Below are 27282 nucleotides of genomic sequence, written 5' to 3'. Positions count from 1 at the left end.
GCTACCTAAAATATAATTTTAATTGGCTTAGACTAATCATGTGGCTCATATATATTTTTGCAGTTAGGTAATGTAGAGAGACCAAATGAAAAAAGTAAAGATTTTTTGATTTTCTTTCTTTCTTTAAGACAGCGGACATGTGAAGCTACGTTAGGCATCGCTAACTTAAATGATTGACATGCAGATTGAACCCAATCCCTCCATTAACCGTGTATGTGATCAACGCCATCCATTCCTCGCTGCTGTCCGGGCCAGGTTTTGATACAGCGCCGCCACTTGCCGGAGCACTTGGATTGGCTGAAGGAGCAAGGTAGCCCGCAGAGACTGCTCCTTCCTTTCCCCCGGTTCAGTCCCGTCAGTGGAACGCGAGGCGCGGCACACGCACACACTGTTCACACACACATACACACACTCGCCTGCACGCGTGAAAGGTGCAACAGAGAGTGGACTCACCGGAGGACTTAGATTTGTGTGACGGACTAATCGGAGCATGAATTTGCCATCAAGACATCGATCCACACATCTAGACAAACCAAACGGGGACAGATTTTAACGCAACATCCTTCCTGACGGAGGGCGATGCACCCGCCTCTTGTTCCATAAACTGTCACAGTTTATATGACTGCAAAAAAACGCAGCGCTGCTGGATATATTTTCTGCAAAGCCTTTTTTTTGAGCTTGGGGTTTTTTTTTTTTGTTGAGGGGGGGAAATTTCGACCGCAGCGCCCAACATAGAGCGACAATTGTGCGTGTTTGAGCGCAATTTCTCAGTGACTCGGACTTGCCTCACAGCGGAGTTTGACTCCTCATGATGGGGTTCCGCGCACAAACTGACGGAGAAGTAGGAAGAGTGTCGAGATCTTCTCCGGGGATGCTGATCGTGTCCTGGCTTTTGCTTTTTCTCCTGGTGGATATCGGAGCGGCTCAAGGTAAAGTTCAGTGTATTTTTGACCTGTGAACTTGCCTGTACTCTCTGTAAAAGTTGTATAAACTCCTTTAGGCTTCAGCGCGGGTGTAGTGGAAGGGAATTACCACCTTAAGTTATTTTACTCACGCTCTTAGTAGAAACAAAATACAATAGCCACCTTTTGGCACTCAGATATCTAAGAGATTAAGGCATACATTCAGCCTGTGTTAAACCAATAAGGCCCAGAAGTCATAGAATCCCAGTAATGTTGTCTTAATATGAAGATATAAACAAACCATAAAGATCAAATTAACTCCTTTTTCGAAATCCATTATGAATTAGGTGAAAAAATAAGACTGAATGTTACTCATTTCAGTTGTGTTAACCCAAACTGGCATTTGTAAACAGAAACATCTGTTTCTGTAGCGAAATAAATTAAGAAGTGCTGTTGTGCTCCAACAGAGCTTCAAAGATACCATCAAAATAAGATGGAGCCCATATTTAGGTTGCTGCTGTTCCACATCTAACCAAAATTGATCCTTAAAGATTTATTCCTACAATAAAAATGTCCTATTCTGGATCGTATTACAGGAGGTAAAATATAATACATTGGTTTGGGTAATTATTATGAAACCAAATTCTCTTTAAATTCTGACTAATGATTAATTTAGTTTCATGTGGACATCCGGTCCCACTGTGAAAACCTTTCAAGATGAGAGGCTTTATGTTTATTCATTTGCTTTTCCCGGGTTCAAACAATAACCTACAAAATGATTCATTCTTGGGCAATCTTGTTTTGACGTATGGATCGTTTAATTCCAAAAATAAGGTGTCCATTCTCTGGAAACACACTCATCCGTTAATTATGATTATTGTTTAGCTTCACAAGACTTTAGTTAGCAAATCTTGACATTTGCTCAGAGGACAGGTACATAACGGTGGAGTCACTGAGGCAATTTTAATTTTGACCTCACATATCAGTTTTTAATTTCTCACAGTATTCCACCTCACCTTTTTTTTCACCTCCAGTGTCTCGAGCCATTTCCCTCAGAGTAGAAGGCATCTGTTGAAAGATGTTCTCTGTAAACCGTAGTAGCTGTCAGTTATGGAAAGCATTGAGATAATGCCACAACACCTGAAGCCATTTACTTAATCTGCTCTCCTGAGTGGGATTGTCTGTCAAACAAAGGGAGCTAGGAGGAAGCCATCTGTGTGAGGGTGAATGTTCAGTATGTGTTTGTGCATGTGTGTCAGATGCCAGATGAAGCATGTGTATGCCTCTGGAATTGAGGTAGGTGGTCTGCCTGCTCTTTCTGGAACGGCTGAATAACATGATGAGATGGGAGGAAATGAGCAGATTCTCTGTTTGCAGGCAGACCTCTGCAAGGAAAGGTGTACAGTAGCAGATTTTTTCAATGATCTTGCATATTTTTTTCAGAAAGTTAAGGCTAAATTGGAGTTCTGGGCACATATCCTAGACAGAGATGAGGGTCTGCGAGCAACCTTATCTAGCTGCTCCAGACCTTCATGTCACTCCTACATAGTTAATGAGCAAAAGAGGGAGAAGAAGAATGAAAAACAGCACAGGTCCGGTTTCTGAAGGGCAGGGGGAGATGACATAATACCCATTCAAAAACCCCAGAGAGCCCCTGTGTCATTGACTAGATGGGAATACGAACAAGGTCCTTCCCTGTCCATTAAGAAGTCGATACAGCAGGGGAACATTGTTTGAGACTAATTAATGGGCCCCGCTATTTTTGGGCACTGATGTTCTCTACACATTTCCAAATCGCTGGAGAGTCACTTCTTCAGTGTAAAACTACTGGTGATTAAAGTGACTCCCTCACCCAGATACACCTCATACACGCACCCTTTCCCTCCTTGTGTTGTTTTGAAGTCACTTAAACACATATTCAATATTTGCATACTTAGGTACATTTCATCTGGCAATTGACGTTTATTTTCCCTTCCTGACTTTGCCTTTTGAGAGGACTTGCTCTCACCCCATCTACAGATAGAAGTGAGTGCTGGGAAATGAGAGTGCTCATTAACCTGCTGAACTCTTGACAAAGGAGACAGGTTGAGACGGATATAAGCTGGGAGCCGCCAGAAAGGTAGCAGGGAGCTCTGTGACAGTAGCTTGATTGGAAACCCTCGGTGCAAGAACAGATGTACTCCTGGTATTTTCAGCACAGTGGCAGGGCTGTACAGTTTGTGCAGTGTCCGTGTCTTTGTGCATGTTGTTTTAAAAGTTGGAGGATGTCAAATTGTTATGGGAATATGTGGAATACTTCCTCATGATGATATGTGAAAAAAAAGACAGCATGGGATGTTTTAGACAGGGGCAAGTCAGTGTTAAAACGGCTTGTAGTTCTACTGGGTGAATCTGACATTTTCCAATTTTTTATCCATGGAACAGACTGGGGAGCTACAGTTTCTTTATTTCACATGTTTAATCTGCTTCAGGGAGGAAGTAGTTGAAATTAAAAGGAACTGGGTTTAACAAGAATTTCTAAACTTTCAGCCAATTGATAAAGGACCCATGTTATGCTCATTTTCCGGTTCATACTTGTATTTCGGGCTTCTACTAGAACATGTTTGCATGCTTCATTGTGCTTTAATAGTATAGTTGTGACATCACAACCGTACAGCAATCCTGACAGTTCATATAGTCACTCACTCTTACTCTTACAATATGGGACAATTTAATATGTGGTGAGAGAGAAAAGTTTAAGATTTTGAGGTATTTTCTTTCTCTTCTTTTTAAGGCTGATGATATAATATACCATAACACTGACATGTTTATACAAAGTCTCTGCGTTTTAGGCAATGGATAAAAGTATAAAGTCCAGCCCAGGGTAAGTGGCCTTCCTGGGATTAGTTCAGTTTTTCCACAATGCTGCTCTTATGTCTCTCTCTTCCTCGTTTACCATGTTGCTGTCTTTGCCGCCTCCCTATACTTTCTGATGATGTGTCCTCTGAGGATTGTTTTTTACAGGGAAAAGTTAGAAGGTGCTTTTCTTTGGTTTCTAAAATATCGTGACTCAGTGCGCAGTGAGACGTTGCTATTTTCCGCACAAGACACCCCCTTTTTAGACTGATCTGAGCTCAGCTTTAAGAGTGCAGGTAAATGTGAATGTTATTTCTATCATTATTATTCTAACAGGCTTCCCTGCGGCCTGACAACTGGCTCCTTGGGGGCCGCTAACATTACAACCACTGCGGTCATTCTATAAACAGGGCCTGTATGCACAATGAGCACATTGTGCGTAAGGAGCAGTACTTATGATAGCCCTTTGCCAGCGCCTATGAGCGGGCAATATGACACACTTACAGTCCAGCAATTTTATATAATTGAAGGCAATTAAGATTCAGTAACACACTCCCCTATGTGCAGGTGAAGGAAGAGGGCAAAGTAAACAGTGTGTACAGTATGGTCTGACAGTGCGGAGTGGGGGCAGAGGTGCATGCTGGCTGCTGGCTGAGCCACAGACAGAGCATGGTAGTGGGTGATAATTACTGTGAAAAGTGGCTGCTGAGTTTGCTGCTCTGCTCCACTTGATGTCATATACTATTGTTATGATGGCCAAACGTATACAATGAGCTATATTGGGGCTAGGAATAGCTCTGCAATCATCCTGCGGATGAGGGTATCTTGTGATGTGCTGGTGGAGGCGGGATTTTAGAAATACTGAGGTCATGAGTTCAATCTCCCCTTCAGTGCAAACCCACCCCCCTCAGAAAGTTTTGACCTGCCAGCAAAAAAAGCCTTTTTGGTAAGTCTAACAATAAAGATCTGACATTTTTAAGACTTCGGTACCTTCTCCATGCACCTTAGAAGTAGGTGAAGCTGTTCCATAATATATTTGAGTATAATTTAATAAATCAAAATCAGTCCTCAAAGGTCCCATATTGTAAAAAAATTGATACATATTTATTTTTTAATTATAAAGCAGGTCGGCACTACATAAATATTGTGAAAGTATTAAATCTCTCCATCCAGGACTTCTGTACAGTTGTGATGACTTTTAGATAGAAAGTGCCGCCACATTCTGCGGCTGCCGTGACAGTGCAGAGACATAGAGAGTAGAGATGTGGATAACCTGGAAACACTGACCAATCAGAGCAGATTGGGCTTTTTTCAGGAAGGGGGCTTAAAGAGACAGGCACTTAAATGAATTTACCTTAATGCATATAAACATGTTCTAGTAGAAACCAAAAATACAAGTATGATCCTGGAAAGGAGCATAATATGTCCCCTATAAAACATTTTTAACTTGTGTGTAATAAAATGTGAGCTCCTCTTTAGGTTGCTATAACAAGCAAACTAACCCAGGAACAGTAGTGATAATATGACCTCTGAATCAACAATGCTTCTGATGTTTAGGTGCCATTCTGCCATTGCCCATGCAACAGATATGAGTGGGTCACCCAAGTAATTCTAGGATTTATTCTGCGTATTTATGCTCCTTCAGCCTGAAGGATGATATTCCAGTAAAGTAAACCTAAAATCTCTTTTTTTCCTTTTTCTTTTCTAAATGCGAATTATGTTGCTCTTATATTATAGGCATTATAAAACGATAGCTTTGCAAATAAACCTGCCTGTTGACAGAGTGTAAAACTGATTTCAGATTCCTCTATCATCTTTTATAATCACCCCCCGCCAAGAGAAGCAGATGAAAGGACAGGAAAAGAGTTGATGAGAGCAAGACGAGGATGATCGCAAGGACACAAAACAGGCAAATGGGACAGAAAGATTAGTGGAAAGGGTAGAAAGAGAGAGAGAGAGAGAGGAAAAGCGAGATATGGAGCGAGGACAGGGACAGACAGGGGAGGAGAGGAGAGGAGAGTGTGTCATTAATCACCCTGTGTGACACTCTCAACTACAGGAGAGCTTCACAGTGCAACATTCACTTCTATTAGCAGTCCATTAGCACAGCCCGGCACAAGTAGTAGCACTTGACAGGCCGGCCTGTGCCAGAATGGCTGACCTGTGTCTCAACACAATGTATACTGCACCACCTACAGTACATAGTGTGTGTGTGTGTGTGTGTGACAGAATTTTTGTGAGAGTAGGGTGAGTCAAAGTGCAAAGCAGGGCATAAATTACTGAGATATATTGTGGCAAGTTTTGCTTTGTAGGTTCTGGATAGCAAATGAAAATAATTGTATGAGAAGGTCCCACTTTCATTTACACTGCTGGATGAGATAGGGCATAATAATTGTAAAGATGATGATGGTTGTGGCGGCGGTGACCTGATTTCCTACCTGTGATATCCCCTCTGCCAGAAAGTGGCTCTTCAAAGTTGAGATGGGTGATGCATTAGAGGTACAGTCATTTCTCATTCAAAGGCTTGTTGGCCTCTTACTAGCCAAGAGCCCGGTGATTACAGGATCTCAGCCAAGGGGGAAAGGGGTGTGGGCCACTGTCCCTGCTCTTGATCTACAGTTCATTTATGATTAGAGATCAGAGCCGACAGTCAGAAAATCAGGGGTGAGGGGGGATAGAGAGGAGGACCAGAGCCAAAGGGGGAGAGAGAAGTGATTACGAGTTAAGTGGCCCTTCCCATGCCATTATAAGCAGCAGGGCTGACAGAGCACATCATGAGTGAGTATAAGTACACACTCCACTTTGCCCTTTAATTTGGCTTCATGCCCTTGTCCCCCCCCACCACCACTAATGTCCTTCGACACTTTTGTGTTTCGAACAGGAAATCGGTCAAGGGCATTATGAATGCAGGTAAATAGGAGTAGGAGTGAATAAAAGGCAGTAGAAGGAACTTTACTGTTTTACATTTACCCATCCTGATCGTTAAATAATATGTGTATTTCTTCATGGTTGTTATATAATTGTATGATAATCGTCACCATAGTTGAGCCGATGTAATCATCTGTGGACACAGCGAAAATGAATATCCTGTACTGTTGCCATACATGCTATTCTACCTAGCAAAGAGGATTAGGATACAAAATAGACAGAGTTGGGGGGGGGGGGGGGGGGGGGGATTTGAGATGCTGCTGTGATGCTGGTACTCTTATGCATGCACACAGACACTATAAAAAGCTCAGAGTGCTGATGAGCAGTAAAAGGCAGTGGGAATGCTGTTATTTCCCCAATGTCCTTTAACGGTGTTCCCTGCAGTCTTGATTCCCCGGCCCAGCAAGCAAGCAGTCGTAACGTTGCACAGCAAGACAATAGAAGCTCCAAACAGTAGGCCAGACATTTAGGCCAAACATGCCCTGCATGCACTTTGAAGGTGTGAGATAATCTGTTATTTAAGTTGTTGCATGTCTTTGGGTCCAAGAAGCAACACCGGTCAAAAATGTAGGGCTGTCTTAAAGGAAGAGTTTGACATTTTTGGAAATCTTCTTGAGATGTAGATAAGAGGATTGATTCCCCTTTCATATTTGTATATTAAATATGAAGCTACTGCTAGCAGCAGTTAGGAGTGAGCCTGGCTCTATCCAAATGTAATGAACTACCCCTCCTAGTCTGATTTAGTACTGTACTTCCAGAATAATATTCCTATGTAATTGTGAAAACAATGACCTCAAAATTCAAACGTTTTAGAGAATGTGCGTCACAGTTTGTTTATTAAAAAAATCCACATGAAACAATATGAAGACATTGCTTCTTTGATAGATGATGAGATCATCCAAAGACTCTTCTAAAATCAGTCTTGAGCATGAATATCTTCATCTCAAGGTGCTCTTTCATTCCTCTGCTGCTGTCAGGGCACCTTTGATGTTAAAGCCAGGCTATATGTTCAGGTCTGATGAGAAGGATGGACTTACCACTGAGACGGTAATGAGAGAGATGATATCAATGATGACTCATAACACCTGAGTCACACACGCAGTGTGGAGGCTTTGGCAATCACCTGAGTTTTCACATCTCTATGGAAATCCAGCCTGCTCTTCAGAATGGGAATCCAGCAGCTATCTCTCCCTCTGTTTTGACTGTGATTGACAACGCTAAACCCTTAATCCTGGCTTTGCCCTGTCTTGTGCTCCGAGCCAGAGCCTCACGAGTGGAATGGGACTAAAGCAAATGTATAAAATCCCTTGTGAAGAATAGAAACAGTATTCATCTGTAATAAGCCATTTGCCAAGCTGGTGTGTATTTTTTCAAACCCTCAAGTGGAAACATCCCATATACACATTTTATGTACCTGCAGACCGAAACGTTTACTTCATTTTGTTGTTGAATGTGTCACATCTCTGCATTGTGAAGAGTGGTGGTGGTTTCTAGACGCTGCACTAATGTCTGGTTGGGGAGGGTTGTGGTCTGTGTATGTCAGCAGAACAGAGAGGGGTAAGGGAGGGGGGCATGTATGGGACCAATGGTCCTGGGTGAAACATGAGAGCAGGAGACCCACGCTCCCCATTTCCTGTCTCCACTTTATCAGCATCTTGTGCTCTGTTATTTCTGCGCTCTTAAAGCATCCGATGAAAGCCTGGCACAGATAAATGTTTGTGCCTCCTTGTTTTTTTATGGGGCTCAAATGAGGGACTATCCGCCTGCCCCCTCCTCCTTCATTCTCGCTCTCTCTTTTTTTTTTTGCTCCATTCCTATGTCTGCTTTGAGATGCCACAACAGAAGTTATAGCCTCTGGTTTACATTATGGTTCCTTTGAGATGGGCTTGGGACGCCTAGAAAGGACAATGCTTGTTCTTGTTCTTCTAAAGGAATACATTTTTACAAGACATTAGGGAAATGGGCATGAGGGAGCAGGTTATTTGACTACAAAACATATGTGATTACTTTGTAAGAAATAATTATTTCCACCTATAGATTCAGCAGATCTGGGTAATGAAAGGTAATATTCCTTTGAAAAGAAACTCATACTCCTTACCAGCCTGTACCCCTTTCACCCCTTATCCCCTCGCAGAATATTTTCCTTCAGACTCACATGATTCAGTCTGCTTCTGTTTTCTTAGCTGTGTGTGTGTGTGTGTGTGTGTGTGTGTGTGTGTGTGTGTGTGTGTGTGTGTGTGTGTGTGTGTGTGTGTGTGTGTGTGTGTGTGTGTGTGTGTGTGTGTGTGTGTGTGTGTGTGTGTGTGTGTGTGTGTGTGTGTGTGTGTGTGTGTGTGTGTGTGTGTGTGTGTGTGTGTGTGTGTGTGTGTGTGTGTGTGTGTGTGTGTGTGTGTGTGTATATGTTTGTCAGCATATGGTGGCACGTTATGAGTATGCGTGTGTGTGTTTATTCAATAATAACAGAGTCCGAGAAAGTCTGTTTCAGATAAATCTCTGTGAATACCAGACCATTCATCCCCAGGAAATCAATCTTTCTCATAATTCCCCTCATTTTTCTTCCATCTGTTATCTACAGAGCTGCCAAACAGACTTTTAAACAGAGCAGACCATTACCAGAGGGCAGAATTAAATGTGTGTCAGAATGCCAGCCTGTAAAGTTGTTGTTTTTACTGAGTTAAATGAGGTGCTAAATTAAACCTTCACAATTGGTATGCACTGTTATATGATTAAACCCTCCCCACCCTCTGTGTACTCTTATTGAGAAGAGCGGAGAAAAGTCAAAATGTGTGTTAAGAGTCAGGGGTGTTTTAAAGAATTATGCTACTGAAATCATGCTTGACTGTTGAAGGGTTGTGATGGATGGGTGTTTGTGGCTGTTTTTGCGTAATTACTCCGTACAAGTCTCAACAAACACTGTGGAATTCATCGCCAGCATCTTGGAAAACATTTTCTTTCCGCAGTCAGGTCTGAAAAGCAAAAAAAACAAACAAAGAAAAGCAAAAAAAAGAGTTTTGGAGCGGAGTTAACCGCCCAACCCCACCCTATCGCCAAACACCCTACTGTGTGACCTCTTTTCTTCATTTTGGGCTTTGTTACCATGAGTCCAGTAATGGTTTGCAACTCTAGATTGCTGTTGGGTGTCAGCACTTTCCCGTGTTTGTACAGCGTGTGTTTGTGAGCCTGTGTGTGTGCCGTATCTTCACGATCAGTCCCCGGTGACCTAAGTACTGGCAGACAGTGTTTAACTGGGGCAGGCTCAATGGGTCTCATTTAAATGGGGCCCAGACAGAAACCCCACAGTGAAGGGTTACTTTATGACTCTTAACATGTAAAACACACTGTCAAAGCTGCTACAATTTGTGCGCTTGCCAGAGAAGGGAAACTATACTGTATTCTTCAGGAATCTGCCACGGAAGCAAAAGATGTTTCAAAGCTGCCAAATTAGGGGGTTCCACGTGGAGAATAAGTGTCTGTTGTCTTTGATTTATATTCATTCTTCATTTAATGAATACTGTGGAGATGAGGTTGAAAATGACAGAAAGCAGTCTGTGCGGCTCTGAAAGTTCACTGCTGTAAATGTCAGAATTCTTAATAAGCTCAGTGTGTCAGTCTCTGCTTGTCCTACATGATGTTCAAACATAAAAGGATTGAGCAAAGTGAAGTCACATTCACATTTCTGCAGTGCAGCGCATGTATGTCATCATCATGCCTACTTTAATACACTAAGAATTATGTACTGTAAAATGCACGTAAATCAAAAAGGGACTGGCAGCAGAGGAGAGCTTCCAGCTGTGCATTTGCCCCTTTCAAGGAGCTAACCAAACAGTACGCAGAAGGTGAATAATGGATGTTGTTGGGATGAATGCTCAAAGAGAGTGAGAGAGAGAGAGAGAGAGAGAGAAAAAGAGAGTTTTTCTTAAACCAGGTCAAATGCCTGAATTGGCCCTATTTTGTATACGGATGAGCATTCTCACTCGAAATTCCCACAGTAAATACAACTCTTGTTTGCTGTTAAACACCCACAGGCTCCCAATCCGTTCGGGCATGGAACCCAAAATATTGGTACAGACATTTACCATGGCATATACCGTATGCTGCTATCAGACCTCACTGAGCTACCTACAGATTAGAGTAGAGGTTTTCAAAGTGGAAGGCGGTTCTCCCCAGGGGGGGCTCCAAACAGTTTCAGGGAAGGTTCAGTGAATGGAAGTGAAAAAAATATAAAAAATGTATTGGTTATCAAAAGAAGATCACAAAGAATAGCATAAATGTGTGTTATTTGGTCAAAGAGATCAGAGAATAGTGTATTTCTGTGGAATTATACTGTTTTCCCACTTTTCAGAAACTAATAAATTCCTTAGGACCGACGGTTTTTATGTGTTTGGTGCAACGCGATATTAGTCTATCTTGTGTTGGATCAGGGACGTGTCTATGTGATCAAGTAGTATAATTATGAGAGGACTTTTTCTCACAGTCTCAGGCTAAAGCAGCACTGAAACATTTTCTTTTTCTACTTTTACGCCTTGCATTAGTGACCCTGAAACAGAGATGTTTGAAAATGCTGCTGATTTTAGTTAGAAAACAAAACTTTGCAGGAAAACTGGAGGCCCCTATCACATTACTCTTTTTTTACCTAGTAGTTGACCGTACGCAACATTTAAAACACCTATATTGCCGCTAACAAATATTTTCTAGGTGAAAATAGACCTTAGCCGAGAATGACATCCATCTTCCTCAGTGTGTGTTGTAATCAGAGTTTCTCACATGCAGGTTAGTGCATGTGACCATGAAAAAACATTGTTGGCTCACATTTTGGGGTGAAAGCCATGTGGAGGCAATCCCAACCCACTTTTTTCAGTATAGTAGAATACCTTTTAAATTCTACATTTTATAATGCTATCACTGCCTAAATGTGCAAGGTGCAAGCTTTTATTCCTGCAATTGGTGACAACTCCCGTGTTCAGTTATCAGCCTAGCATGTGTTTACAACAGCACGCACATGCCCACTGTATGTGAATGATCTGTCATATGCGTTTGCAGGCGTGTTAGTATGGACAGAGATTAGTTCTGAGACCAGGTTAAAATGCTTGTGAGGACGGAGATCGTTTTTGTTTAAAAATGAAGACATAGCAGTGTGGATGCATCCTCCGACTTTGAAAACCCTTGGATTAGAAAAAGCCCTTAGCTCTAAAGGATCAATAGGTGCATTTACAAATACATTTTCAAACCTATTGATAAATGGCTTTATTACTACTTTATTACTACTTAATGGATTAATATTACTACAACCATTATTAAAAGGAAGCATGATAAATGTTGTGCATATGTATGTATACGTATGATTTTTTTATTAGTTGTATCTAGAGAGTATTTGGAATATGTCGACTTACCCACCAGTTTGGTGGGGAGTGACGGAAGGTTTTGCCGAACTGTTCACCCCCAAGTCAAATTAATGGAGAAAGGAGATCTGTGTTTGGAAAAAATGACCAAGCTTAGTAAGATGACAGGCTTGTTTCTCTAAGTCCAGACCTCAATAAACTATGACCCCATACAGTACACCAGCTGCACTGGAGTCAGCACAGCAACTGTAAACTGATACACCATAATGGCTTGCTGCAGATATGCTCGAGCATGTGCAGCGGAAACCGATAATTCAGTGGTGACACACCAGGCATAGGGGTTCCCATGCTTTTTAGGCTGACGTGAGGTAAGCTGATCTGTCAGGTAAAGGTAGAGGGGGTTACATTGGAGAGACATGTAGGGGGATGGCGATGCATGGTAACCTATGCTGTGAAAAGGAAGGAGTAGTGCACTGGTAAATCATACCTCCTGATGAGTTTACTTCAGTAGCTTGTTTAGATCCTACTGCATGCATTCCTTTCCCGTCGCATTTAGAAAGGTGCACATTACTAAATCATGGTATTTTTGTTTTAACAAGTCTGCAAAGGTTTACTAGCTTTCTGCTCACCACATTTTTGGTTATCACTTGTTTTTCCATGCCAAGTGTTTTATTTAGCAGCCTGCTCTAGCCCGAGACCTCGCCAACAAAAGCAATGATATCGGCCAAAGGAAGAGTCGGAGAGAAGGAGGTGGTGGAAACAAGGAATGGAATGAGACAGAGATAGTATAGCCTCTCCTAGGCTTTGTGTTTTTTTTAGTTTTTTTTACCCAAGGGATGAACAGGCTGAGAGCATCCCAGATTCAGGCACATTAACCCACAGCCATTCTGGGGTGCTTTGTGAGGCTTTTTGTTCATGGAAAAGAGGCAAAAATCTAGTAAACAAATACAAACAACGTTGAGCAAACCGGTGTGTTGTAAGGATTGGGCAGCTTAACCAACTGACATACATGCATGTTTCCATCCCCCTGCAATTTCTTTGGAAATTTGACGGTGTAATCTGAGCCTTATTGTGTTGCTTTTCTGTGGAACACCAGATACCAGTGCAACCTGGTTTGGGTTTTAACTGCCATTTTTCTTGTTGGCAGTTGTTTCCACAATGATTGAGTTTGAGGGTGAGTGGCATGAGAAAAATCTTGCTGGAATATTTACACTGTAGCTTCCATTTTGGTTATTTTGCCATAGTTTGTTTTAATGAGAGCTTGAGAGAAGGCACTATACTGTGTGAGGAATTTCGACGTGGCATGTCAAATCCAAAGAGTGTCAGCGGTCACTCTGTTACCACGCTGCTCTGTCTGAAGCTGGTTGTGGTGGAATCAAATGGGTTGGTCAGAGCAGTTCAGACACACACAGGCATCTAACAACGGCTGGACGAGTGGGAGGACAAAAGTGATCAGCACTTTGATGGATGTGTCACAATGAGGCGATGTAGCTGTCGAACATCTATCAGTGGTTAAGGGTTTTCTCTGCTCAGCCTGTCACATCCAACTCTACTCCTCATTTCTACTCTTCTTTCCATTTGGCTTTCTTTTCTTATTCTGTTAGAAGAAGTTGGATGTCAGATGGAGGAAAAAAAGACTGTCAGAGCCTAGAAAGAGAGTTTTTGTAAAGGTTTAAAAGATTATTTGTTCCAGCGTGGCCCCAGTTACACGCAGACAAACTATGTCCTTTGTAGCAGGGTGGTCTCTTGGGAGTGAAGCAGACATTTTAATTCAATCAGCTGCAAACACCAGCTCTCCTAAAACTCACTCATCTCACTTCAGTGATACAATTACGAGCTGAGCTGCATTGGCCATCTTGTTGTGATTATATGTGTTTACATGGGAGAGAGGTGTTTACTGTGGAAATTGGAGCCCTGTCCTGTTGCCCATTTAGCTACTGGAGAAAAAGAGCTGCTGTGAGATTTAATTTTTTTATCATCTCTGGAACAAAGTTGTAATTATTTCCCAACTAGCATTATGGTTGTGTTTTCCTGAGTCCTGTTCCATTGAGATGAGTGGCTCCAGCTTTAGTAGAAAACCGCTATAATGGCTCTGCATAGACACAAGGACACATGAATGAATCTTTGTATGTGAGATGGGATCTATAACACGTACTCTCCAGCAACAACTGAAATACAGTGTATACTCGCTTCTATGCGTTGTAAAACAATAGAAATACGGGCCAAATGCAGATATTCAGACATGCAGTGTGGGGAAATATAATGTGCTTTTTGAACATTAAAGCATGTAAACATGTTGAAAATGGCTTTGGTCTCATGTTTGTCATTTAATTAATTATTTTTTGCTTGCTCATTCTACTGTTTGGGTCTTATTTGAATAATCTTATCATGTGAAGGACTTTGTGACTCTGTCTGTAAAAGGTGCTATATCAAATAAACATATTATTATTAGAAACCCTAAATACAAGTATGAACTAGAAAAGTAGCATATCCCATTTTAAAATATATGTTATTTATTTTATATATTTTAAATGTCTGTTTCGTATAATCTACAAACGAAGATCCCTCAAGGAAAAATATTTTTTTTAACTAAATTATTCTTGCATATGAAAGAGGACATTACTATTAGAATACTAGCTGTAATATTATATAAATGAAAATAATAATTAAAAAATGGATTTTATATGGTCTTATTTCTAAAATCAGTTTTTTTACGTAGCACAATGCAATCTATAAAGAGCAAAGGGGGGTAAGTAGTCTTTGAGTAATTGCATCCACAATCAGTCTCCTAAATTGCACGAGACTTTTCAAAAGAGCAAATCGAATCATTTGTCTTCCTTTTCATATTTTTAAGTACCCGTCCACCAATGGGCTTGTATCGTCCCATTACTGCAGCATTCTGGTGATAACATTGCTCACTAATCTTACTGATGGTCACATTGCCTTTTCAGGCCCCAGCACTCTGTTTTATTGGTGTAGCATTACGCACAGTGTTTTGACCATTGTTTACTCCACAACATGCCACTTGTTATCTTCCGCAGCAAATGGCCATGTCTTTACCAATCACGTCTGGCTTTTGTCTACTTTCCTTTTTTCCACAGGATGAGCAGCCATTTAGTGCAAGGGTCAGGGTTGTAATTGACAGCCACCACTAAACAAATCTGCCCGGCTCGGCGGTAGACCACCCCCACCTCCTGTCCCCTCCCGCTTCTCTAATCTAACTAATGCACCCATGTGTATGTTGGAAAGTGAATTAAGCATAGAAAACTCAATACCTGATCCATCTGACAGAGCTGCCTGCGTGCACATTAGCAGTTTCTCTGCAGCCTCTGTAATTGTATTACACAAGTTGGCCGCTCTAACGATCAGACCTTACACACACTTATACACACTCTCCCTGTTGTCGTTAATCGCTGCCTTCGCTGGCCCCGGAGGCGTGCAGCGGGGCCAACAACACAGCGATCGAGAAGGAGGATGATGAGGCGAGTAGTTTAGCCCTCCCTCAAGGCTGACATGAAAAGAAATCATGGTTTGTGCCTATGTGCATGTGTGTTACATTGCACAGGGTCTTCTTTTGTTTTTTAAAGCTCAGACTCTCTGTATCTGCCTCTTTGCCTTCTAATCAGTGACTCTCTGGGCACTCCTGCTGTGTGGCCCTGTTTTTGTTTCTGCCTTTCGCACAACCAGCCGCCTGCTGTCTGTGTACTATCAGCAGTCCTGCCCCTTACCAGAGACCACAGCATGATAAAATGAGCTTACACTGTCTTCCTCTCCTCCTTACTAATCTCCCTTGACCTATGCAGACATATGCAAGGTTAGAAAAATATATATCGGTGAAGTACTTTCCCATGCAGCAAATGTGAGGGATGAAGACTCAGAAGATGTAGATGTAATGAACAATAAATTTGATTACATGATGTAGGAAACGCATACCTGTGCTTCTCAGAATATACTGGACTTTATCAGTGAGAGCCCAGAGAGGGGGGAGATAGGGTGGAGAACAAAAGGACTGAGAGAGTGATTAAAGAGGTTGTTGTGTTGTATTTGCTGTGTGTTGCCATGCTAGCAACCATTTCCTCTGCCCTCACTAATGGAGACTTCAGTTTGAATCCAGGGAGAAGCTCTTTAAAATTTTATTCCTTCTAACAGGCTGATTTATAATGATGAGCCACAGACTCTTCCCACCGCAGCAGGGCATCGCAAGAGTCCTGGGAAGTGAGGAACTATATATAGGGAGACCATGGAGGAACTCGCTACAGGCATGGGAGAATCCAGCAGAGAGATGGTGAAAGATGACCTCTCTGCATGGCCCAGCCCAAGGCTGACGATGTATAGGTGCACTGTGTTGTCCGAGAGACCTCTGTGAACTCTAAATAACACTAAGGTCACCCTTCATGTTCCCAGCTCCCAGGGTCCAGTGATACCCTACCTGCCAGAGGACACCCCATGATCCAACCCAGTTCGTGTGCATGTGTAAAAATCCCTCGGGGAGGGCTTGTCATAGAGTAGGTCATCAGATATGCCTGTGCGTTCAACTGTGTGTGTATGTGCACACTCACATTTGTTTGCGTGTGTCTGTGTGTGTACGTATCAATAGGGGAGGGACATGGAAGAGCTGAGATGGGTAGCTTTATCATGCTTATCTGAAAGGTCACTCCGTCATTGTCGGACTGCACTTTACAGAACCTCTGTGGTCACCACGAGGCAAACTGATCCTGGAGAGACCAAAGGAGGGAAGGGTAGAAAGAGATTAGGTTAACCTGGAAATGTTGCACCAGTCTGAAGGAAATTAAAAAAAAATCTGCAACAGAAAATGCAAATGAAAGTGCATTTCCAGCAACTTATCTTGTTACATCTTGACTTGTAACCAGATTACATTATCAAAATGGCTCCAGTAACTCTTCAGTGACTCTAATTTGATAAGTTAGATAATTTAAATTGATAAGGCATTTATGTTACTAGAAGCAGCTCCCACAGCATCATCTTTACTGTTAAAGTCTTTAAAAGAGATATATTATGCTCATTTTCATGTTTCATACTTGTATTTTGGGTTTCTACTAGAACATGTTTACATGCGCCAATGTTTAAAAAACACATTATTTTTTACTTTCTGAATATACTTGTATTCACTCTCTGTCTGAATCTCTGTTTTAGTGCCTGTCTCTTTAAGCCCGCCTCCTAGAAAAAGTAGCCCGGTTTACAGTTGTGACATCACAAATGTACGGAAGTCCTGACGGGTCATTTAAAGGCACCGTTTCTAAATACAAACCGTGTGCATTTCTCTGTAAATTGAGTGTTTTGATACTTTCACAGTATTCATATATCACCTTAACCTGCTTTATAATCAAAAATCTCAATTTTCCCAATATGGGACATTTCCATTGAATTTTTCTAAACATTTATCCACAACGTTTGCAAATAACGGCTAGTAAAGAAAAACCCACCTGTGAAATGGGAAGAAAAAGGAAAAGAAGCAATGTCAAAATAGTAAGTGTAAGCCTGTGAAGGGGTTAATTATGTTTGGAAGCACAATTACCACTGGAGTGAAAAAGGTGTAGAGGTAGGGGCTCGTCCTCCTGTGTCTACTGTGCATAAGCCAAATCTCTGAGCGACACTAATCCTACTGGTTCAACTGGTTATCCCTCCTCATCCCTCAGCAGGTACTCCCTCCCTGCCAAAGTTCCCTCTCTGACACCCATCCCCTGTTTTTCCCACCTCATCCCCTCCCCACCCTCCTCCCCTCTAGCCCTCTGTTTGTTTTCACCGTTGTGTCTCAGTGACATTAGTCACTGTAATCCAATTGAAAGCTCCTCAGACCCAGAGCCGGGGTCTGTGGGGTTGAGGCGTTTCCATGGGGATCTCATGGATTCCTAATTAAGCTCATTAAAGCTCGTTATTAAAGCTCGTTAAATCTCATCCTGACACGGTGGCGCAGCTCCTGGTGTCTATCTTCACTAATTTGCACACCAATACCCCCATACACACTTACAAACATGCACACTCACACACAGAAGTCACCAATATAATGCAGTTTGGTGGTTGTAATTAAAGCTCTCAATAAGCCCTGCGGTTTCCCCCACTCCTCTATTTGAATGGCATGGTAAGAATTTAGTGAACAATATCATTTACATACCCAAACACAACCATTTGTGCTTATGCAGAGTTGTTGTGAGGTTTCTGGAAGTGGGAATTTAAAAAGAAAAAGAAAGTTCACTTATATTACCTTTTTGAAAAAAACATACCATTCATGAGGCAGTGGAAGATATTTTTTAGTCAAGTCAGGGGACTAAGGCATACCTTACTTTATTTTTCACTCACATACACAGAACCATGTTACTGTGTGCCTCTTGACCTCACTCTGAGTTTACACGTCAGTTCCAAATATTGTTTTTTTGCCTGTGAGGGGGAACAGTAAACCGTGATGTTTTTGGGGTCTTCAGGGGGCTGAGTGGAAGAGTGTGTGTGTGTGTGTGTATGTGCGCATGTGCGTGTGCTTGTGTGTGTGCTTGTGCGTGTGCGTGCGTGTGTGTGTGTGTGTGTGTGTGTGAATAGAGAGAGAGAAAGACACTCCTCTCACAACCTGAATCAGCCCTTTGATGCTGACTGGCCTTGACATCAACAATGTGGCCTTTCACAGCCCTCACCCACCTCTTAGGAGCTTACCAAGAACACACACGTATCCTCTCTCTCCTGCTTGCGTTCTCTCTCTCTTTCTCGCTCACTCTCTAGTTTTTTGCATGTATTTTCGGTAGCTTTTTGTGCCCGATCATGGAGAAAAAGGCACTTTAGCTGGAAAGAAAAGACAACATAAGGGGAAGAGCAGAAGCTGTTACATTGACTGAGTTAATAACTGAGTGCATCAGATTCAGTGAGAGACGATCGTTCTGCATTTTCCCAGCAGAGGCTCAAAGATCTTGTTAAGTCCTCTGCTGAAATGACATTGTAAACACTAGAGAAATGAAAGGATATTGAGCTGAGCATATTGAAGGGTGAAATCAGTCAGGGCCAGAGGGATACATAAGACAGTAAAGTGCCCCCTCACAATTTTTTGTTTTTTTCATTCATTCCCGTAAAATATTCCCATCTTTTGCTCTACCACTTTTGTCATGCCTTTTGACATGAAAGCAATTTCCACCCTTTGAGTCTTTTTAAATGTATCCTGTCTCACAATGGCTGTGGTTAAACAGTCTGTAAATGAAGTCCATTCCAGATGAAAGTTGAAACACTCAAAGGGAGGTTCTGAAGTACGTCTGCCGAGGGACATCCATCATTGACATCACTGCTAATTTCGGTGACATACTCACCAAAACATGCCCAGCTGTGTGTGAAAGAAATACATGAACTCAGTGTTTCCATGTGACTTTTTTTTTTACTCCATACTTTTCAACAGTTTACAAAGGCAGACGCTTATATCAAACATGTGTTTCTGTAACGCTCCGTGTGTGAAGAGAATTGACTGTGATTGCACTGACAAATTATTCCACTTGAGTGTCAGACTGATGGAACATAAATTCTCAGTACTTAATCTTTGTTTACTCTAGGTATGCTCTGATGGACCTGTTAGCATTAATTAGCATTAGCCCTCCAATAATGTAGCCGCATTATGCTGCTGGGGCTAGGGAGACATTTATAGAGGTTGACACAACTTGACAGAGGTGAAGATCTTTCTCCAGGGCTGTGGCCTTCTGCATGCTATAATGAGATCATATGAGAGTGCAGTAACGACACTCACTGTGTTCTTCTCAATCGTACACTAAATGGAAATACAGTAGAAAATGTAGATGCTAGCTACACATTCATGTACAAAAAAAAAGAGGACAGAATGCCTTTCTAGTTTTTTGTTTCCACTGACTTCTCTTCAAAACCAACAAGATTCTAGTGGTTAGAACATTAACTCTGTCTCCTCTGACGCTCTTGAGTTAAACACATCTCACAGAGCATGCTATTTCCTGAAGATGAATAGTACTCTGTGATGAGGAGAGCTAAATGCATCCAGTCATTTCCCCCTGGAGCGCGAGTATATGTTTAGGTGATGGGTCGAACTTAGGATGTGGGCAGTCACAGTATGGCTGCTCTGGTGCCTCGCTGCCTGCTTCCTCTGTCTCTTTGCCACGTGGACACTGGGCCATTAAAGCTGTTGTTTGTCTTTTTCCCCCTCAGTGAATAACTTGTGTGGTCAAGCCCCTTAGCCAAATGAGAAACCTGAAGATGACTGGAGCCAGAAGAGAAGTTATGCCTATTGATCTTGAGTTTAGAGTTCAAATACAGAACTTTAACTTCTTTGCTCTTTCACTTTAATAGCCATGCTGTGCCACCCGACCTGCCTTTTATGATATCCATCTCTTATCAGTTGCCTTTCTATTTTGCGCTATTCCCCTTTTCTCTAGATATGAGTGGCTAATTTGAGATAAAAACATTAAAGGTCCCATATTATGCTCATTTTCAGGTCAATACTTGTATTTTGGGTTTTTACTAGAAAATGTTTATATGCTTTAATGGTCAAAAAACACATCGCTTGTCTCGTACTGTCTGTCTGAATATACCTGTATTCACTCGCCGCCCATAATGCTCAGTTTTAGCGCCTGTCTCTTAAAGCCTGCGTCCTGAAAAAAGCCCAGTCTGCTCTGACTGGTCAGCATTTTGGGCTCATCATTTCTTCTATATCAGCGCTTGCTGCGTCTGTGTACCAACATTAAAGCTGGGATATGACTGTAGCAGCGCTGTAGCAGTACTTTCTACCTACACTGGAGATCAAAATTATAGAACAAAGTATTAATACTTAATTTATTCTGAAATATTGTTATTTTTATCGTTCAGAATTTGATAGAATATCTGCTGTGGCTATACCACTGCACTACTAGTACCGCTGTACTAGGATGTTTTTTAAAAAAACTTTATTTTGTGAAAAAAACAGTGAGCAAAATTAGAGAATAGTAACCATTGTGTCAGAAGATTTAAACAATGTTTTCTTAGGGCTACAGTAAGGGACCTTTACAACATTTCCAGAATGTCATTAATGCTGTTCTCACTTCTGTTACTGCTTGTTTATTAAATATACGTATATTATACTTATAAATGTTAAAGATATGCGGACAGGATACATCAAAAGTAGTACATTGGAAAAACAACCCAACAATTTGAATTTTCCAATGTATAATCAATTATGGCCAGGGTGATTATTAAGTTAGTTAATGCCATTTCCCACTTAGAGTACAGTAATTACAGTAATGGCTACAGTGGACATACAGTCCTTCTGCTGCCCACTGATGATTTAGGGAATCTGATTTTCTCAGCCTGTAAGCACTAGGTCAAGTCAGCTGCTGCCAGGGAGCCTTTGAGCCCTGCCCAGCTGTTGCTGCTGCCTGCATCCACAGCTTCAGTGGTCAAAGGCTCATATTGCAGTCTTTCTGACTGGGCTGGTTTGCTTTGATAGTCAGGCCTGTTTACCACTCCATGTCCTGGGGGCTAACTGGGCTCAGATCACCCTCAAATGAACTGAGGAGTGAGGGAAATATTCAACACAGCTGTGCTTACTCTGAGGGCTGGGGCCAGGAGAGACATGCTGCTATTTATTTCAGGTACAGAGCAGGTCTCGCCTCTGAAGCTGCCTTCAGAGAGCCTGTTTACATTTATAAAAATGTTTGCTTGGATACGAAAAAAAAGATTTCCCCCGATGGCGAGGGATGGGAACGTAAAAAGAGAGAGTGAGCTGGATGGAGATAAAAGATTATTTTAACAGGTAGGAAAGCAGCTAACCCAACGGCTGCGAGGGAATAAAGCAGCAACTCCACAGCAAATCAAAGGTAGTGTAAGTCTGAAGACTCTAGCGGGCAAACTATCCTTGAGTTAATCTAGCCAGTCTCTCCCTTGAAGCTTAGATTAAGAAAAATGGTGTTGTGAATGACGATACTGTGCTTTTTTTGTGCCTCAGCCTGCCATATGTCCTATGTACGTAGAGTTGATGCTCAATCCCAGTTGAATAACAGTCCCTCAACCTGCATGTCTTCCTCTTTCACTTTAAGACCCATGTGCTATGGGGAAATATTTAGTTTTGCTCTTTTCTCACTCTGTCAAGATTCCTCTTTGCCAGCTTTGTTTCTTTGATAAATTTAGCATATCTGTGTGCCTGCATAACAGACCCAAGGCTGGCAGCAGCTATGAGTGGCACAGGGAGACTGCCGTGTAATGAATAGAGGGCATAGCTAGCTATTTGGCAGGAGTGGATGGGAGGGGATCGCATATGCTGTTAACTTGGGTAGAGTCAAGAATTATGTCAGGTATGGAAACAGCTTTGGCCTGCCAGTAAACAATGCTCATCATGGTTTCTGAACAGTTGTGGTTTAGTTTTAAACCGCCAGCTGTGGGGCAGTTGTCACTCTGTTGTTTGTTCTGTATGACCATGCATAGCCTGCTCTAATTATAAACATATTCTTAATTCATGAGTGTGGCCTCACAGATTAATGCATATGCGTTCCAATGTTTGTTTGCCCAATTAAGGATTCATAATGTGGCTTCATAGTGTGCCTCCTCTACTCTTCCCCTCTTTTCCGTGTTTTTTTCTCTCACATACATACATACACAAACCTGAATGTGTTATACACAATGTAATTTATGCACCTACAATACTACACAAGAGACTTATATCAGCTTCTGGTGTACAGTAGTTACCACCATAATACGTTTACAAGATTTACATTTTATCTAATTAATGCAAAACATGTTAAGCGAATGCAATTTTTTTTTGAATTGGATCCCTTCCATTTTTTTCCCTGAGCTTTCCAAAGTGAACTTACTGCAGAGTAGAATGTGGAACAACTGTTGTCAAGAGAAGTGGAAAGTCATGAGCAAGCAGTGAGCAAAAACATGTTGTTAGTGTATCCATACTGCCCACTGTGTTGCTGGCACCCAAGCCAGCCCTGTGTTTGCATGTGCATCCTGCGCCCCTCTGCTTCACCGGCCCTCCCCGCGTTTCTCCATATTTCCACTAGTTCTTTCTGTCCAAGCTTTGCCTAGTGTGTGTTCTGGCATGCCGGCCCTGCCCTGCCCCTCTCCACTCTGCTCCACTTCCTCCCCCTGGCTCGGTGGCCTGACTGCCCGGCAGGGGCAGCCTGCTCACCTCCGGGGCAGCTGGCATGCCTGATGGTCCCATTCATCAGACATTGGGGCTAGGGTTTTGGACCCACAGTGAAAAGGGGGGTTTGCATCGTGGGCCTTGTTGTTGACTTTATTGGGATAGTTATTAAATAAGCCATGATGACAGGGGAGGTAGAGGAATGCTTTCAACTCCCTCTGCAGGAGATGTCCTACACAAACCCTGGGACTGGATAGATGTCAGTGAGGACGGAAGGAGGGAGGGACAGAGAAAGGCAAACAGTAATTTTGTCCGCCCGATTCACAGAAGGGGAGGTCGAGGAGGGAGAATAAAAACTGGCAGAATGATATATTTACCAAGACAGTGACTTTCAGAAAACAAATCAGGGAAATAAGCAGAGTTTTTAAAGTGAAGGGAAAGATCACAGTTTTTCTTTTAAAGACAGATGACTTGCCCGGGGCAAGGGGCTGGCAGCTCACAATGTTGAGGCTGGTGGTTGAATAGCTGATGACTGAATGACAGGGCCCCTCCTGAGATTGGCCATTCACACACACACACACACACACACACACACACACACACACACACACACACACACACACACACACACACACACACACACACACACACAGAGTCCATTGAGTGTCCCAGCAGGGGAGAAGACACAGCCTCTGGGCCAGGGGCCAGGGGCCATGGGAGGGATCCAAAGGGCAGTAGAGGTCTCCCCACAGTTTCAAATACAGTAGCAGTTAACCATTGGCATGGGAAAATCCAGCCCTGAGCCTCCACATCCTCAGCTGCATTCAAGCCTAACAGTAGCACATCCTTGTGTGTGTGATTCCCTTGACCCTACCCCTACTCCACAGCTGTTGAACAAGGGAGGAAGAAAGCCGTAACACCAGAAAGAAAAAGAGGGACACAGAGAGAATGGACAGCAGTGATGAGAAAGCTTGAATGTAGCTGCTGGGGGCAAAATGAATGACTCTCCAACATCCTCTCGGCTAGACTCAGAAAACTGGTTGCTACGAACAATGCTTGAAAAAAGCTTAATTCCACTACATTTATTGCCACATTTATCATTCAGTTCTTTACACTAGACTTTTATGCTAACTCTCTGGGGGCCTTCTTGTGTACAACATTACCTGGGCTTTACAGTAATATCCCAGGGTGTTTTCAGGGGTCCATTGAGGATATGTTTTGTACAAGACAAACACTCCTTATCTTTGAAATGCAGAAGAAGGCTGCACACCCTTTTTAAATAATACACCAACCATAAGAATCATGGTAAAGTTAGTGAAATAAGGTTGAGGAAAGAGAGAATCTCAATTGCTGCCATGGAAAATACTTAAAGCTCAACCTCCCATCACCATCTTCATAATTTACTCATCTACTTGGAGAAGATCTGTCAGCCAATCAAAGGGCCCATGAATGTCAATCATTTTTAATGACTTCACTACAATTAAACTGCAGGTTGATTATATGACACCTGCCAGATGCCAGAAATGTCGCGAAATCGAATAAATGAAGGATGCTTAAGGACTAATTAAAGTTTATTTAAAGATAAATGCAATGCATGTGTTTTCTTATCTTCTTACGAAAATAGTTTAATAGCTGTATTGCAGAGGTGCTGTTGATGTTGTTGTTTTACATGTAGCTTCATTTTGCTCACTAACAGCTGAGCAATGTCCTTCATTATAGTGGATGCATTTATGAAAAAGGTTTTTTTAACATTTAAATAATGCTAAGTTAAATTCTTTATTTTGAAGTTTTTTTCATATGGAAAGGGCACTATGCACAAACTAACAATTTGACATTTTGAAGTCAATTTTCTGGTTGGCTTCTGGTCTTGCCATCTGATTATGTTCTCAAGAATCAATTTGGCCAGCGGGGCCACTGTGTTAGGGACTGCTGGCATGTTTGTTAGTGAAACTAACAAAAGTAGCTCAGTTGGAGCCAAGTTTCCCATGAAAAATGACACATGTAGTTACTCATTACATATAAACAAATACAGCTGGCAGCATAATGAATTGCACTTCAGAACATGTGCACATGTTCAAGAACCCATTTACCCTTCCGTCTTAAAAATGTACTTACAGACGGCAGGTTTTCATCCTTCCCCTCAGCTTTGTAATTAACTTGTCAATTATCCTGGAGGTGGAAGGATAAATGACACTTTTGTCTCCCTTACCATTTCCACTGAAGCCTCCTGTTTTCCTCTGGTTTCAGATCAATGCACATGTGGCGTGAAAAGAAAAACTGATGTAGTCTAGGTTTTGAAAATCAGGAGGTATTTAAATTTGACTTTGTTGATCATTTCAAGGTTTCCCTTCCCCACTGAGCTTTTCTTTGGTACCTTCATGGTGTTCTGTTGCACTTTTTGCTTGATTTCAAACAGCAGATTTCCTATAAGTATTTTTCTTTGTATGCTTTTTTTTCAGTTTAATCCATAGACTATGAAATATGAACAACGTCTCAGTGACACCCATACATTTCTGAAGAGGCGAGGTGAGCTCATTGTGGGCTTTGGCTGTCGCCATCTTGGCATTTCCTGACTCAGCCTGCTCCTGGCTAATCCAAAAACGGGGTGGAGCATGGTTGGAGCTGAGTTGAGCGCCCGCACCCTTAATTGTGCAAAACTTTATTGAGTTATAAAAAAAATACACTGCTTGTACAGTATCATGAACAGGGAAATTAGGGGAAAGGGTGAAACAGTTTTTTTGGTTCTGGGCTGTCCAACTGTTCTGCTATACAGTTGGACATTTTAACATGGCGGTCTCTAGGGAGTGGCTTACATTTGGTGAGTTTCCCCCTACCTTGTCTACTTTGCGCTCATCTCCTGTTTTACACCTTGATGAAGGCAGACACCAAAAATGCTTTTTTCATCTAGTTCAGTGAATAAGCCAAATGAATATAGACTTTTCACCCTCATTTACTGTAAGTTATGTATTCTTTGTGCTAGATCTGCAGCAGTCTGTGTCACATCTGCATATGCTCAGCAGAGTAGAGCTGAGTAAATGAGCCTGTCTGTGCTTCATTGTATTCAGGGGGAACAGGGACAGCATGTAGTCACATCTGGGCAGGAAAGCAAACCACAGCGATTGTTGGACCTGTGCAGAATCCAACTCCCTGTGCCGAATTCCTAAACTCAGCAACAATGACAGCTTCCTTATTGAAAACCTAAAAGTAGTGTGACAAGAGATGAATAACTGAGCAATCTTATTCATTTTTAACAACACGTGTGAAATGAAATGGCGTATGGTTTGGGGAATTGGAAAAAAAATCAGCTCAGATAGAGTTTTGAATGATGAATGGCACATGTTATCCACCTGTGTCCAACACGTCAAGAAAATGTGGAATTTGAGAATTTTTCACAGTTTCCCCAAGGACATCCTGAAAACACCATCCCTAAAACTTCAAATTGAACATTTCAAGCGTGGATGCATTTTTTTTTGTCCCTCTTGTACTTCAGAACTCAAAAACGCATTCTTTGAGATAGTCTTGTGTTTACTGTAGAGATGGACAAAAGTGCTTGTATGGTTAGTAGAGGTAGATAGTCAATAAGGGAAGATGTGCCTGGCAGCTTGCCCCCCCCCCCCCCGCTTACTGACTCATTATTCTGTATCAACTCATTCGATCTCTGCTGTCAAAACATGTTTGTTTACAGACAAGCCACCGCTGACAGATGTGAGAGGCATTTAATAGGCAATCTAGTTGTCAAAGTTATTCCACTAAGGATAAAGGAAGAAGCACAAAGACATTTTTAACTTTACAAGTTTTTCCAGTTTTAAAATGGCCTAATCTGTAGTGTATGTTGTTGAATTGGTGAACTGAGGACTGTTTGGGTGTTTATAGCAAATTTAAGTCTACTTGTTGGGATACCAGGCTGGTCATGCTCTGCCCAAGGGCATCATTTTGGCTTGGGGATTGGAGAGATCAAGAATGATTCGTATTCATATATGTATCAATTTTTCTACCTACTAGTATGTGTATATTGAGAGCTAAAATAAATCAAATTCCTTGTATGCATAAACATGCTTTCAAAACTGATTCTGAGACAAGAAAGCCCTTCACAAAATCCTATTTCTAACTATGGTACAATAAGCATGATAACCAATTTCGTCATAGTGTTATTATCTAGATTTGTAATATTCCTACTGCAGGAAATAACATTCACATAAGGTGGAAG

The 27282-nt window shown here is 41.9% G+C and overlaps 1 protein-coding gene across 2 annotated transcripts in view; it reads left to right on the top strand.

Annotated features, from left to right (window-relative positions):
• Positions 1 to 401: 401 nt before the first annotated feature.
• unc5cb (unc-5 netrin receptor Cb) overlaps positions 402 to 27282 on the top strand; it is a 114089-nt gene continuing 87208 nt past the window's right edge. For both annotated transcript variants that reach the window (XM_083930241.1, XM_083930240.1), the window contains exon 1: positions 402 to 929. In XM_083930241.1, the coding sequence (XP_083786367.1) occupies positions 809 to 929 (121 nt within the window). In that variant the 5' untranslated portion in view covers positions 402 to 808. The remainder of the gene's footprint in view (positions 930 to 27282) is intronic.

This window comes from Echiichthys vipera (genome assembly GCF_963691815.1).
Source record: "Echiichthys vipera genome assembly, chromosome: 16".
Lineage (NCBI taxonomy): Eukaryota > Metazoa > Chordata > Actinopteri > Perciformes > Trachinidae > Echiichthys > Echiichthys vipera.
This window is presented reverse-complemented; position numbering and strand designations above follow the sequence as displayed.